This window comes from Pteropus alecto, unplaced genomic scaffold (genome assembly GCF_000325575.1).
Source record: "Pteropus alecto unplaced genomic scaffold, ASM32557v1 scaffold453, whole genome shotgun sequence".
In the NCBI taxonomy this organism is placed as follows: Eukaryota; Metazoa; Chordata; class Mammalia; order Chiroptera; family Pteropodidae; genus Pteropus; species Pteropus alecto.
Window position 1 is genome coordinate 334,731 of NW_006433510.1, and position 16,187 is coordinate 350,917.

At 35.6% G+C, this 16,187-nt stretch overlaps 1 protein-coding gene across 7 annotated transcripts in view; it reads left to right on the top strand.

The window, feature by feature from the left end:
• The window catches only part of LOC102888641 (membrane-bound transcription factor site-2 protease-like), a 48,663-nt gene that overhangs the window by 23,661 nt on the left and 8,815 nt on the right, over positions 1–16,187 (top strand). For 3 of the 7 annotated variants that reach the window (XM_015586588.2, XM_015586590.2, XM_015586592.2), the window contains 6 exons: positions 7,715–7,833; positions 8,730–8,910; positions 13,660–13,754; positions 14,118–14,307; positions 14,596–14,661; positions 15,811–15,886. In XM_015586588.2, coding sequence (XP_015442074.1) covers positions 7,715–7,833; positions 8,730–8,910; positions 13,660–13,754; positions 14,118–14,307; positions 14,596–14,661; positions 15,811–15,886 — 727 coding nt within the window. Of the gene's footprint in view, positions 1–7,714; positions 7,834–8,729; positions 8,911–13,659; positions 13,755–14,117; positions 14,308–14,595; positions 14,891–15,810; positions 15,887–16,187 lie in introns of those variants that run through there. The other 4 variants (XM_006908335.3, XM_025044281.1, XM_015586589.2 and 1 more) reach the window with 3 other exon arrangements.

Below are 16,187 nucleotides of genomic sequence, written 5' to 3' on the forward strand. Positions count from 1 at the left end.
GCTCGTGGTTAGCAAGCACAGGCCACAACCTGATTTCCCACTTTCCCTAAGTCACACAGCTCCAGGCTGCATCAGTGGCAACTGTCACCACTCCTCTCACTTCTCTGGTCCCTTACTCACCTGATTCACCCACCTTCAGATGCTTTGATGGGCAGATTTGTCAGCTGTGTTCATATGTTACGCTGAGTGTTTTCTGTTGGGCTGTAGCAGTTCAGTTTGTTGTCCTACTCATCTACTCTGGACCAGGCAGCCTTACATTTTTGAGCTCTCCAACCCTTTACCATTGCAGGTTGATTAATTATTTCTCTCTCTAGTTGTAATGCTTCTGTTTAACTAGATCCCAGGTGTTACTGTCAAAGCAATTTTGCTTGCAAGAGGAATTGACAAAGCCTCAACGCCATTTTTGAGGGGAAGTGGTATTTTTTTGTCAAATGCTGTTCTGCATCAATTGTGATAATTAAATGGCTTTTTTCTTCATTAGGCTTGTGTAATACAGGTAGAATAACTTTGGTATTACTGAGATGAGTTTCACTTGGTAACTTTGTATAATTCTTTTAATTAACTATTGGATCTAGTTTGCTTAAATTTTCTTTGTTTTTATGTTAAGAGAAGAAACATCGGTGTCTGTTTTCTAATAATGTCTTCTTTTGACTTTGCTGTCAAGTTAATACGGCCTTTTTTGGAGTGTTCTCACTTCCACATATTTTTTAAGTGTTAGAAGGATTTTTTTTCATTCTTTGTACATGTCAAGGCATTCACCAATGATGGTTTCTGTCCTGGCTTTCCTTTGTTGGGTGATGTATGATACTGACTCAGTCTGTTATAGATCTGTTCAGACTTTCTCTTTCTTCCTGTCACTTTTAGTAATTTATAAATTTTTAGAAATTTGTACATTTCATGCACTTACCCATTTATGCCACCTAAATTGCCATTAAATTTTTCATAGTAGATTCATGTAACATCCCACTCCTATTATGATTTTAATAATTTGAGTCTTATTTTTTTGGTGAGTTTAGGTAAAATTCACATTTTTTTAAGAAACTTCTTTGAATTTGTTGACTCTATTTTCTATCTTTTTTTTGCCTCTGCTCTTATGTTTATTATTTCTTCTCCTTTCCTTTCTTTGTTTTGTTTGCTCTTGTCTTTTTAATCCTTAATGTACAAGGGTAAGTCACTGATTTGAGATCTTACTTAATATAGCTTGTTTAGTGAATTCCATTAGTTTTGGCATACTGCGTTTTGTTTTCATTTATCCCAGATCATTTCCTAATACTATTATGATATTTATGATACCATTATGATACCTTTGCTTGTTTAAGAGTGTTGTGTTGAATTTCTACATACAGTCATGTGCTGCTTAATACAGTCTTCATCAACAGCAGATGACACAGGACAGTGGTCTCATAAGATTACAATGGAGTTGAACAATTCCTATCACTTATTGATGAAATAGCTGTCATAACATTGTAGCACAATGCTTTACTAACTTGTAACTTGATTATAAAGCCTACTATGCTACCAGTATTATTAAAGTATAGCACATACACACATTTATGTATGGTACATAATAGTATAAAATAATACATGACAATTTTACGGTTTTTTGCACTTGCTATACTATATATTTTTATCATTATATTAGTATGTACTCACTTTACTTTTAAAAAATTATGTTTTGAAAAACAGTATGTCATATTATGCTGGCAGCAAATTCATACATCTTGTGTTTACCATATCTCTTGATTGCATAATTTTATCTTGCATTTGATTTAACCTTGCTTCGTACAGCAATATGCTGTACAGGCTTGCAGCTTAGCAGGCTATAAGATGCAGTGTAGGTGAGTAGCTGGCTAACCATCTTGGTTTGTGTAAGTGTTTCTATGATGACAAAATTGCCTAATGACACGTTTCTCAGAATGTCTGCCAATAAGCAACACATGAATGTAAGAGATATTTGCAGATATTTTCTTATTGGTATCTAATATTCTGTTGTCTTCAAAAAATGAACATTGTATGACTTAAATGTTTTTAATTTTTCAGACTTGTTTAGCTCAGTAGCTTATTTATAATGGAGATATTCCATTATAAATGAGAAAAATGTCTACTCTCTTTTTGGGTGGCGTATGATATATGCCTTTTAGCTTTAGTTGGTTTATAGTATTATCCAACTTTTTCATTTCCTTGTTTATATTTGTTAGTTGAACTTATTTGAAATTGAGAAACCCTGTCATAGCATTAAAGCCTTAATTTCTGTCATCTTTCTCTGTCTGCCACTATTAGTCCTGCTGCCTCTCCATCGTCCTTTCTTCCTCCTTCACTACTTCTCCACCTCTCCATCTTCCTCTCTCCTGCTCTCTCACTCCTCTCTTTCATGCTGTCTCTTTAACACCCTCTCCCTCACTCCCTTTCCCTTCATCAGTTCCTCACTTTGTCTTCCCCTCTCTCTCCATTTGCCTCTCACCCCTCACTCACACCCTCTCGCTCAGTCCCTCTCTCTCTCCCTCATACCCTCTAGGTTTTCCTCACTCTCTCCCCCTTATTCTCTCCCTCTTATTTTATCCCCCTCACTTCCCTCTTCTCTCTCTCCCCACCTCATATTTTCTCCCTCACTCCTGTTCTCTCTCTCCCTAATTCCCCTCCCTCCAACCCTCTACTACATTCTCTTTCTCTCTCACAGTGTCTTTATCTCCCCCTTTTCCTTCTTCCTCTCTTTTCTCCCTCCTTCTTTCTATCCTTCTTCCCTCTCCCTTCCTAACTCTTCTTTTCTACCCCTCTACCTGTTTCTTTTTTACTTTTTTTATTTCTCTTTTTAGAACTTTCATTGGCCATATATAGGATGATAGCTATTGTCCGTGGAAGGCCTTAGATTTTTTTTATTTTTTTCATTCTTTTTTCTTTTTCTCACTCGGATAATTTCAGTTTTCATTCAGGCTTCTTGACTATCTGCCCTCTCACATTTGCTCTTCAACCTTCTAGTGATTTTTTCAGTTCAATTATTTTAATTTGCAGAATGAGAATTTTTTTTTTTTTTAATAATGTGAAACTATTTATTGATTCTCTTTGCATGGTGAGACATCATGCTTACTGATTCTTTTTTCGGTATGTCATTGTTTCCTTTAGTTTTTTGTTTATATTTAAGATTGCCAGTGTAAAAGCTCTGTAAAGTAGGTTTAATGTCAGGGCTTCTTGTCAAGGAGGTTTTGTTAAATTTTTTTCCGTTTGTGGTAGGTCATAGTATCCTGTTTTCTTGCATGCAATATAAAAATTTATTAAAAAGTGGATCTTTTGAGTATTATAATATGGCTTCTCTGAAAATGAGACCTTTATCTCCTCAGATTTGTTGTTGCTGCTTCCTGTAATTGTTGGATTGCTGTCATTCCTGAACTACTTTTTATATTATGTACTTTGTTGTGTGATATCACTAAAGTCGCTTTTTCATTGGTGCACTGGTCAGCTATTGATTGAACAGAGAGTTTCTTAAACATTTAGAAACTAAAAAAAATAAATTCCTAGTCTTTGCAACTGACTTCTGTATTTGTTGGAAGAATACTCTTAATGCTTGGCCAGGTAGTTTTCATCTCTACCTTAGTTTTTACTTTCTGCCTTTACAGAGTTTGAAAAACTGCTAGAGGTGTTTTTAGCAGCCTGTTAGGAATTAAGTCGTGCAGCAGGAGGTAAACAGCTGGTGAGTGAGGGAAACTTCATCTGCATTTGCAGCCACTCCCCAGCACTAGCATCATGGCCTGGTTCCACCTCAGATCATCAGGTATTAGGTTCCCATAGGAGCGCGAACCCTATTGTGAACTGTGCATGCAAGGGATCTATGTTGTGTGCTCCTACGAGATCTGACATGGAGCTGAGCCAGTGATGCTAGTGCCAGGTAGTGGCTACAAGCACAGATGAGCATTGGCAGAGAGGTCTGACTGCACATAGATCATAGTAAATCAATAGCTTGCAGACTCACATCAAAACCCTATCAGTGAGGGGCTACTGACTGTTAAGCTGCATCTGCTGGCAGGCTTTATAGTGGCAAGTGAGTTGATGTGCTTCATTTGTACAGGTGTACTTTGTGGCAGGCTTTAAGTCAGCATCCGGCACTTACTTTAAGTCTGCATGTGGCTCATGCAATATTTTATTTACTACTTCCATCTGTGCCTCTCTCTGATAGGCCCAGAAGCTAACCCTAGCCAAAATGAGTAAAAAACAAACGTCACTGGAGAGCTTCTTTGAAAGGGGAAAAGACCCAATGATGAGATGGCAGAAGACCCTAAGATTGCCAACAAAAAGAAAACAGCATTTAAAATAAAATACCAGAACTCCTACTTAATTCACAGATTCGTTGCAACAGGTGATTCACATTCTCTAAGCCTGCCCTGTATAATATATGGTGACCAGCTATTCAAGAAAGTCATGAAACCTTCAAAACTGCTTCACCGCATGGAGGTCAAGCACCCTGCCATTAAAAGGCAAGCCTTTGGAATTTTTCAAAAGAAAAAAAACATGAACATGAAGAACAGAAGCAATTATGGAAGGCCACCACTGCATCAAATGAGAAGATCATTCTTATTGGCTAACCGCATTACTAAGGCTAAGAACCCCTTTTACCATGGATGAAGAGTTGATCCTGCTGTTAAGAATATTTGTCATGAACTTTTACGAGGCTACAGTTCAAAAGGTGGTATGTGTTCCTCTTTTGGCACTCACCATAACTAGACGAAGTGATGAAATAGCAGAAGATACTGGGGCACAGTTGTTTTAATGAGTCACCATGGTACATGATCTATGTTTGACGAGTTTACCGATGTTGACAACAAGGCAACAATTCTAGTTTTTGTGCAATCTGCTTTTCAAGAGGACATGCATAAGGATGTTATGTGCACTTTTGTTGCCAGCCAGCACTACAGCAGCAGAGCTATTCAAGTCTTTGAATGATTACATAGCAGGAAGATTGAATTCGTTATTTTGTCAGTATATGCGCGGACAGAGCAGCTGCCATCATAACTGGATGGCTTTCTGGTTTCACTACTTGGGTCAAAGGAGTCGCTTCTGAATGTGAGTCTGTTTACTGTGTCATCCATAGAGAAATGCTGGCTACCCGAAAAATGTCACCTGAACTTAACAACGTTTTGCAGGTTGTGATTAAAATGATCAACCACGCCAGAGTACGCGCCCTTCACTCACGTCCGTCCGTGCGGCTCTGTGAGGAGATGGACGCAGAGCACACGCGTCCTCTCTCACACAGACGTGAGACGGCTTTCTACGGGCAGGTCACTGGCCAGAGTTTCTGAGTTACGAGAGCTACTCCAGAGATTTTAGAAAAACAGTCACCACTGGTAGCAGCACATTTCAGTGACGGGTCGCAAAACTTGCTTGCCTGTGTGACATATCTGGCCTGCTTAACCAACTCAATCTGTCACTTCGGGGGAGGACGACGACAGTGTTCAAGTTGACACATAAAGTGGCAGCATTGAAAGCCAAACTAGAATTATGGGGGCGACGAGGGAACACTGGGATTTTTGACATGTTTCAAACATTAGCAGAGATTTGGAAAGAGACTGAGCCAGGCCTTCCTTCTCCCAGCTGGTGCGTGGTCCCGTATCTCAGCTTTCAAGAGACTGAGCGTGACTTCCCAGCCACAAAAGACCCCCGACCTGAGGAGGAATGGATCCGTGACGCATCTGGGAATAAGCCAGGTGAATCAACTTTGTCCATGCTAGATGATCAACTGCCTGAGATCCCAAATGACAATGTCCTTAAAAGTAAGCTTGAAACAAGTTCAACTCTCCATACATTCTGGAATAGAGTCAAGGTAGAATATTCTGAGATGGCCACAAAGCACTGAAAAGCCTGCTTCCATTTCTAACATCCTGTCTTTGTGAAGCAGGGTTTTCTACAGTGACGGGAAACAAATCAAGATTACGGAGTAGACTGGACGTAAGCAACACACTTTGGGTGTCACTGTCTCCCATCACCCCAGATGGGACCATCTAGTTACATGAGAACAAGCTCAGAGCTCCCACTAATTCTGCATTATCGTGAGCTATATAATTATTTCATTATATATTGCAATGTAACAGTAATAGAAATCAAGTGCACAATAAATGTAATGCACTTGAATTATCCCCAAACCATCCTCCAATCCATGGAAAATTGTCATCCACAAAACTGTTCTCTGATGCCACAAAGGTTGAGGACTGCTGCTATACGGCCTTTTGAGGTCCTTCTGTCATGTACCAAGAACTGAGCGTGTGATGGTTTTCCCAATAACAGAGTTTTCAAGACCATTCTCTGGTCTTTTCTTTCAAGCTTTCAGTTTGTCAGTAGTTGTTTTCAATGGTAATTTCAAGTTTCAATGGTTCAGAAACTCGACATTTAAGCTCCAATTAAGCCATATAAAGATAACCCTTTGAACTGCTCTTTGTGGAACCACCAGAAAGGTCAAAACAAACTAACACATTTTTTAAAGAATAAGGTTTGTCCTTTTCCCTCTGGTACTATAAAATTGTGGACAGTTCTTTTCTAGGCTATTGTCATTTGAGGGAGCAAGAGAGGACTCTGATTAAGTTAAAATGCAGTGAAAGTTCACTAGAAAGTTATTAAGCATTTTGTCTAGTTGCAATAAAGTGATTCTACAAATGAAAGATGAGAAATTACAGCTGATGATGCAAAACAATGAGACCACTGTGATCAATTGTGTATGAACACATCAGACAATCTAAAAAATAGATAAATTCCTAAATACATACAGCCTATCAAGTCTGAGTCATGAAGAAATAGGAAATATTAACAAACTAATCATAGAGAGATTGAAGTAGTGCTTAAATCTCCCAACAAAATCCCAGGACCAGATAACTTCATGGGTGAATTATACCAAAAATGTAAAGATAAGTTAATGCCAGTCCTTCTGAAACTCTTCAGGGAAAAAAAAAAAAAAATTCCAAGAGGCAGTATCACTCTCAACTTCATTTTATGAAGGTTACGTTTCCCTAATAACAAAGCCACAGTAGGATTCTATGAGAAACAAAAACTACAGACCAATATCACTGATGCATATAGATGTAAAAATCCCCACCAAAGTATTTTAACATAGGTACTTTAACATAGGCAAATCGATCAGTATGATACAACATATTAATAGAATGAAAGACAAAAATCACATGATCATCTCACTAGCCATAGAAAACATTCAATCACATGATCATCTCACTAGCCATAGAAAACATAGAAAATATTCAACATTCTTTCATGAAAAAAACACTCAAAAAATTAGGTATACCTCAGTAAAATAAAGGTCATATAACAAGCTCATAGCTAACATCATTCTCAGCAGTGAAAAGTTGAAAAGTTTAAGATCAAGAACAAAAAAGGTTTCCAATCTCATCGTTCTTATTCGGAAAAGATCATACACTTAATTAATGGAATACAAATTTTCTGAAATTAATGACAGGTAATTGATGATACGAATTCTTTTAGAGTTAAATTGTATTATCTCGTCTTCCATGTGTGGCGTTAACATATTCATGTTTTAAGTTTAATATTTGTAATGAAAGAAACTTAACTATACATTTGTCTGCAGTAGCTAGTAAGTAAATTTGCCTGCTTCACAATTTGTCACTTAGTAATTTATCAGAATGTGCAATTGTTATGAAGTTTAAATTCCAACATCATATCATACCTGCCCTTGGTTTGCTTATTCCCTTTTTTCTTTTTATAGGTATCTGGCATAATTTCATTCTTGCACTTATGGGCATTTTAGCTCTTATTCTCCTCCCTGTAATTCTTTTGCCATTTTACTACACTGGAGTTGGGGTGCTTGTCACAGAAGTCACTGAGGTAAATAATAGGTTCCATGTGGTGTTTTCCACCAAATTTGTCACTTAATACTTAGCATGGGACATTTTTTCAAGTTTTCCTAATATACAGAGTGCTTAGTTTTTTCCTGAAGAAATTACCATTTTTATAATTTCCAAAGTAATCACTGTTTGTAAAACAATTTCTTTTGAAGAATTTTAAAACTGTAACTTGAAACACAACTGTCTCTTTAAAAATACCATGAAAACTGTTTTTCTTCTCAAAGATATATCTAGATTCTCTACCTGTAGTTTATGGGTAAAATGCATCATTTACCTTCATGTTTGAGTTGTGTTTTCGAACAAATGTGTTTACTGCTAAGAAGTAAGAAAGAAAAAACACTCAACTTGCCCGCCAGATCATTTAATAGCAGTGTTAAAGTAATCTCTTTAGTATGTATTTCACACACTTGAAAGGTGAACTAAATCAAGACTTTTATTTAGAGACTAAAACAGGAAGATACCTGTGAGTAGCAATTAGCTTACGTGATTCAGATTGTTAGTAGTTTTGTCTGCATGCATATTTTGAGATTATGTAAGGATTGTCTTATACACTTTTAGGAAATAAGGTGGAGGTTACAAGGGAAAACGATATGTAATTTTACCAAATATTTGTGTATATAAATTAATAGCCTGACACAGTCTTTGTTATCATTTTACATAATTAGTCAGCAAACGGATTTTTTTTCAGTTGCCAAGTATCCAAAATTACGAAGTTTTCTAACATTCTGTGTGTTCCATTCAAAGCCACTTTAGCTGGTTATTTCCTGCATTATTCACAAAATCTTACTTAATTACATTAAGGTCTTTATTATTTGTTCAGACTAATTCTAGCCTGTCTTTATACATTATCTGATTTAGTTTTCCTCTCCTACCAAGGACTCACCTGCCATTGGACCCAGAGGCCTTTTTGTGGGAGACCTTGTCACTCAGCTACAGGATTGTCCCATTACTAATGTGCAAGATTGGAATGACTGTCTAGATACTATCACCTCTGAACCCCAGATTGGTTACTGTATAAGTACATCAACTTTACAACAGTTAAGCTTCCCAGTTAGAGGTGTGTATGTTTTCTCAGTATAATATAATTCTTCAAGCAGCAATGCTTGCCATTTCTTGATCCTTAGAAATGTCTATGGATTTATTTTGTTCTTATCTTTTTTGAAATTTTATTAAATTTTTTGGAGTGACATTAATAAAATTATATCAGTTTCAAGTATAGAATTCAGTAATACGTCATATGTATATTGCATTGTGTTCATCACACAAACTCAAATCTTCCATCATCAAATATTGACCCCCCTTTACCCTGATCTACCTCTCTCATCCCCTTCTGACTAGTAACCACTAAAGCCCTGTCCATGTCCGTAAGTCTCTGTTTGTGTTGTTTTTTGCTTTCAGTTTTATATCCCACATGTGAGTGAAATTGTATGGTTTTCAACTATTCTGTCTGGCTTATTTTGCTTAGCATGATTGTCTCAAAGTCCGTCCACGTTGCCAAGTATCCAAAATTATGCAAATGGCAGGATTTCATCTTTCCTTATGGCTGAGTCATATTCCATTGTATGTATGTGCCATAGCTTCTTTTCCTCACTTTATTGATACATAATAGACAATTAGTTGCTCATATTTGCATTGGACAATGCAGTGAGTATTTTTTTCAATTATATTTGGCATACAATCATGTATTAGTTTCAGCTGTACAGCCTATTAATTAGAGATCAACATAACTCATAAAGTACTCTCCACTAAATCTAGTACCCCCTTTCTCTTAAATATCTGTTATAACATTGTTAACTATTTTTCCTATGCTACACTTTATATCTCCATGTCTATTTTGTAACTATCCATTTGGACTTCTTAATCTCTTTGCCCTTTTTCACCATTCTACCTAAACTTCCTCCCATCTGGCAGGCCACAAAATAGCCTCTGTATCTATGAGTTTACTTCCATTTTTGTTCTTATTTCTTTTCTTCTTTAGATTCCACATGAACATGAAATCATGTGATATTGGTCTTTCTCTATCTGACTTATTTCATTCAGCACAACACCTTCTAGGTCCATCAAGGCAATATATTTTCCCATCCCCTTTCTTTTAGTATGTGTGTATTTTTTAATTTGAAGTGAGTGTGGCAGCATATGTCAGGGTCTTATTTTCTTATCCATTCAGCCACTCTGTCTTTGGTTGGAACACTTAATTCTCTTTCATTTGAGGTACTTGTTAATAGGAATTTAGTTATGACTATCCTTTATTCATGATTTTGATACATCTTTTTTTCTTTTTAAAGAACTTCCTCTAGCATTTTTTTCAGTCTGGCTTGGTGTGGATAAATTTCCTTAGCTTATTTTTGTCTGGGAAGGTCTTTATCTGTCCTTTCCCTCTAAATGATAGCCTTGCTGGGTAAAGTATTCTTGGTTGTAAATCTTGGCTTTTCAACACTTCGTTGAATATTTTGTGTCAAGCCCTTCTGCAAAGTTTCTTTACAGAATAATCAGCTGCCTGTCATGGGTGCTCCTTCGTAGGTAACGAACTGGTTTTATTTTGTTGCTTTTAAGATTCTTTCTGTGTTTTTTACCTTTTGGCAATTTAATTATAAGGTGTTTTGGTGTTGGTCTTTTTGGGTTCATTTTTTTGTGGGACTGTCTGAGCTTCCTCGAGTTTTATGCCTATTTCTTTCACCAGATTAGCAAAGTTTTCCATCATTATTTATTCAGATATATATTCAACTTCTTTTTCTCCCTCTTCAAGTATCCCTATGACACAAATGTTGTTACCCTTAATTTTGTCCCATAGGCTTCTTAAATTATTAATATATTCTTGGTTACTTTTTTCTTGCTGTTCTGGTTGGGTATCCTTGGCTTCCCCATCCTCTATATCTGTATTTCATTCATTTTCTTCCTTTACCTGTTGATTACTTCTAATATTCTCTTCATCCCAGATAATGTGTCTTCATTTCAGACTGGTTTCATTTTATAATTCTTATTTCTATGTTTATGTTTTTTTATTACTTTGTTAAAGTTCCCGGTGAATGCATCTACACTACCTCAAAGGTCAGTGAGCATCTTTATAACCAGTGTTTGGAACTCTGAATCTGTTAGATAGCTTCACTCTGTTGTTCCTGGAGCTCTGTTCTGTTCTTTCATATGGTTTTGCTTCTTTGTCTTCCCATTTTGTCTGCCTTTCCATGTCTGTTTCTCTGTACTAAGCAAAGCTCGTAGTGTCCTGGTCTTATTACCATGGCTTTGTGTGGTAGGCGTCCCATGGCACAGTCCTGAAAGGGGATCAGCTGCAAGCCAAGTTTATCCCCAGCATGTGCCCCTCTGTGTCCACCTGTTAAGATTCAGCAAGCAATCCACACACGCTGTATTGATAGTTGCCTCAAGAGGCCATATCAGAAATCAAGATCAACTGCCATCTGTGTGAGTCTTGGTGCTGCTCTGCAAGGTCACTGGACTCGCTGAAGATAAACCTGGATGTGGCTTGGGTGGGGCTGTGAATTGGGAGAGGCAGGCTTTCAGGGAGTCCTCTGGGCAGAGCGACCTATGTTACCCAGTTTGATGATGTCTCAGCCACAGTGGCGCTGCATCTGCACACTGAGAAGGGGGAGAAGGGCTCAACAGAGCAACAATGAATGCTGCCAACACTTCTGCCTGGAAGAGACCCTGGCCTCCGGCCTTCACTTCCACACATCGGTATACCCCTGTAAGTTACTGGTGCTCCCCAAGCAGCTGACCTGGCGCTGGTGCTCTGAGCGAACATGTCTGTCACCGTGAATCATCATTTGCACTAAGGGTCCCATAGCCTCTGTCCCACACAGCCACTTGGTACCAGGCAGCCTCGCATTTTCAACCTTTGCTACCTCCAAACATCACAGAGTGATTCTTATGTCTCTCCCTAGTTCTAAGTCTTCTGCTCATGTAGACCCCCAGTGACTCTGCTTGCTGTTTGCTCTGTGTTTTTGTCTCAACTTTGATGTCGTCGAAAGGGGATGAATGAAGCTTCTATCATCTACACCATTTTGCCCACTTTCCCCTGTACCACATCTATTGAAGGACTACTCAGTTGTTTTCATTTCTTGGACACTGTGAATAATGCAGCAGTGCACATCAGTGTGCATTTATATTTATGGATACATTTTTTCTAAAGTATATTTGTAAAGTCATAAAAGGCCCAAACTACTTGACATTCTTCTTGGTAAGAATGGTATATACTTGGTATATATGTATATACACACACATACATATATATAGTTCCTTTACATTTTTCGAACTTCTGACTAATTCTACAATATTTTATTTCACTTTTAGGACACTGTTGTCTAATTGTTTTTGCTTTGAAAAGACCTCAGCTTTCAGCTTATCTTGACCAATAGTTATATTAACTATGCACCCTAATATGGTACCTTAATCTGTACATTAATAACAAAAATATATAACTAAAGTTTTCACATAGGTTATTTTTTAAGAGATAAAATGCTAACAATAACTAGACAGATAAAATCAAGCATAAATAAAACTATATAATAAATTATAACCCAGAACTTTCATGGAGATTTTTAAAAAGATGAATGGACAAAGTTGGACCAAGCGAGGGGACAGCATTGCAATCTGTTGCCAATAATAGCTGCACAGTGGTACATGCAAAGCCGTTTGGAATGCAGTCATTTTAAGTGACAAGCATCTTAGAAGAAGTCATCATGGCATCAAAGACGCTCTTTCAAGTCATCTGTGTTGACTTTTTGATGGCAATGGCTTATTTTCAGTTTCTTTAGACATAATGTATTAGCCTCCCAGATGTTTCTATAGAATTGTGGAAGCTTATTTTATGGAAATTATTGGAAAATATAAATTATACTCCCAGATTGTATCTTTATGTTTAGAAATGCCTTCAGTTCCTTTCTATATCTACTGTTTAACAACTATGATTAAAAATAAAATGTGAATACAGTATAGTGTGGCAAAAGTAAAGTAGAAAAAAACAACTGAAAAGGTTTTTTCCAATTATTACCCTTTTTTACAACCATTTTTTTACAGAAACTTTTAAACAGATTAAAAGTTAAAGAGAATAATATAACCAACACCCATGGTTATATTTTGCTATTTCAACAATTATCAATAATTTACCAGTCTTTAAATGTAATTATCCCATTTTTTTCAGAATATTTTAAAACAGGCATCCTAATATTTATCCATTAATGTCAATGTCTGATGACTTCTTAAAACCATAGCAGTCTTCTTATCAAACTTAAAAAAATTAATAATAATTCCTGATTTCTATATTGTGTTCAGTTTTTGCTAATTGTCTTTTTAGAGTTGGCTCGTTTCATTTGGTGGTTATATCTTTTAAGTCACTTTTCAGTTACTACAATTTTTGCTCCCTTTTTTTGGAAATGACGCCACTTATTTGTTGGAAAAATTGAATAATTTTTGGTAGAAATTGGTATTAAGTATCAGTTGTTAGTTTTTTAAAATAATTACTGAAAATGAGCCACAGACCATATTTTATGCATATAACAATGTTAGGTGGCATATGGATACATAATATATGATTAGTTGACCAGCAAGAGATGATAGTATTGTAAAACCTACTGACATCCTAGAACTCTAGCCTTACTGGTAAGCTTATGAGAAGATAACATTATTTCTTCATTAGAAATTGAATATATTCCTTTTTATACAACAATACAAACCTAATTTACACAATTGTTTCTGAATTCACATGCCATTTTACTTATTCTGCCTTGAAAACAATTATAAAAATATACTTCTGTGGAACAAATTCTAATAGATCAACTGTATTTCTCTTTAGCATACAAACGACTGGATGGTTCCACTGAATGCTGTAACAATCACAGCCTCACAAATATGTGCTTTTCCTACATAAATAATATTAATAAACATTTGGTAAGTTGTCCATGAAGCACTTTTGCATGTCTTATGTAATTATTATAAAATAAGTATATGTCTTATGTAATTACTATAAAATAAGTATATAGAATTAAAATAGAATAGTTTCTTTATATCACATTAAAATCCCTATACAAATTTCTGTTATGTTTCTTTGATAACGTTAAATTTTTATAGTGATAATAGTGTATTTGGTCAGATCTCACTGGAATCTAATTTTAGGAGGTACGTATAAATGTCATTTTTAAACCATAACCTACATTTGTAATATGCTAGATAACATGAAAAATCTTGAAGGAAAGTAACTTGAATTTTTCTTGTTTGTAAAACACTTTTAAGTATTTTTGTTGTTGTTTATAGCATACATGTCTGCCTGTCCGGAAGGCAGTTGAAGATAGCCAAGTTTGTAGAGCTAATAAAGATTGTAAAAAAGGTTCAAGCTTCTGTATATGGCCTTCTTTGGAAATTCACACTCGCTTAATAAAAGTGAAACATCCACCTCAAATTGATACATTGTACATAGGACATCCACAGAACCTCCAATATACAGGTAGGTAATTATATTGATTGACTTAGAAAATCATTATCACATATGAATGTTATACATTCAGTGCAGATCCTTGTATTGATTTTATTAATTTGAACATTTATCAAAGTCTGATTAACTTTGTTCTCAAGCATTAAATGAAATTTAAGCAATAGGGCCACTCTTGAATTTATAAAGCCAGATGCAGTTGAAGCCCATCCCTGCCTGTGGAATGTGACAGATTTTCCTTTACCATCATTTGTGACAAGTCACATAAATTCTGTGTATTAAAGTTTTTCCTATTTCCCCCAGACAATGGCAAAGACAGAGACTACTACAGCAAATACTGGGATGAAGGATGGGACCAAAAAGTAACATGTATTTATGAATTTTATATAAATATTATTTCAAACCTGAGCCACCATATTTTAATAGTGACAATATATATCATTTCTTTTTATGGCTGAAGATCATGTAATCTAATTCATTTTGTTGTATAACATTTTCTGTTATTTTTAAATAATTGTTCGAATGCAATTCACATATACAATTCACCCATTTAAAGTATACGGTTCAGTGGCATTTAATATATCTATAGTTACACAAACTATATATAATACATAATACGTAGACTTAACTTCTGGGTATTTCATATAAAAGAAATTATGTAATCTTCAACCTTCTGTGTCAGACTTATCTTACTTAACTTAAGTTTTCAGGGTTCATATTCTAACATAAAATTGTTTCATACTTTTTTTAATGACTGAATAATGTTCCATTATATGGATATACCAGATTTTGTTTATCTCTTCATCACTTGATAGACAGTTGAGTTTTATGCTACTTCTTTAAAGGCTTTCAGTGCGTACGGCCTGGGTCACCCTCCTTATTTATTAGTACTACACGAAGTGGCTCTAGACTGCAAATATTAAATATAGCACAAATGAAAAACATATCACCAATTAGAGTAATTCAGAAACTTATACCATGGCCTGTATGTAATTAAAGGTAAGGATTTTTAAATGTTTGAATAAAAACTGGATTATGGAATCTACAGACTGGAAGAGACTTTAATAATCCCCTTAGTCTTAATCCTTTTTAAACAATGAAAAAAATAACCTGCCAGAAAGATATTAGGTGGCATAATAATTTGAGTAAATGTGATTTAAAAGCTATGCTGCTTTGAAAGAGTAAAAACTCATGTGGAAATTCTAGGGCATTTTTAAATTCATTCTCCATATTGTGTAGTCACGTATGGTATACAATCAGTTTATTCTTACTCTAACCTCAAAATAGGCATATACACAGGTTTGAATTTGTGCATTACACTTTTGTGTTAGATGTTCTAAGATAATGATTGTTTTTAAATGGGAGCCAAATGGCCTGCCTGTATGTTTGGGATGGGCTTCCTCACCCATTTTAAATGGCTAGCTCAATATTTGATGATTTTTAGAATGACTGGCTCAATGTTGATAACATTCATAATGCTGTGACTTAGGTATGAATAATACTGTTTTTCTCTTTTAGTAAGCATAACTGGTTTTATTCCACGTTTCAACTTTTTAAGCATAGATCTGCCTGTGACTGTGGAAACATTTGTCAAGTATCCTTTCTGTGGGAAACATGTTCTTTAGACAAAATATTTAGCATATTTTAATGTATAAAAATGTATTTTTTAAAATTATTTTGTAGATTTCACATATAAATTACATCAGATTGTATTTGACTTTCTCTGACTTATTTCACTCCTTAGACCTGTGTTTTTAATTAAATTTATTGGAGTGACATTGACAAATAAAATCACATAAGTTTCAAATGTACAATTCAGTAATAAGTCATATGTGTGTCACATTGTGTGTTCACCACCTAAAATCAAATCTCCTTCCATCACAATTTTTTGACTC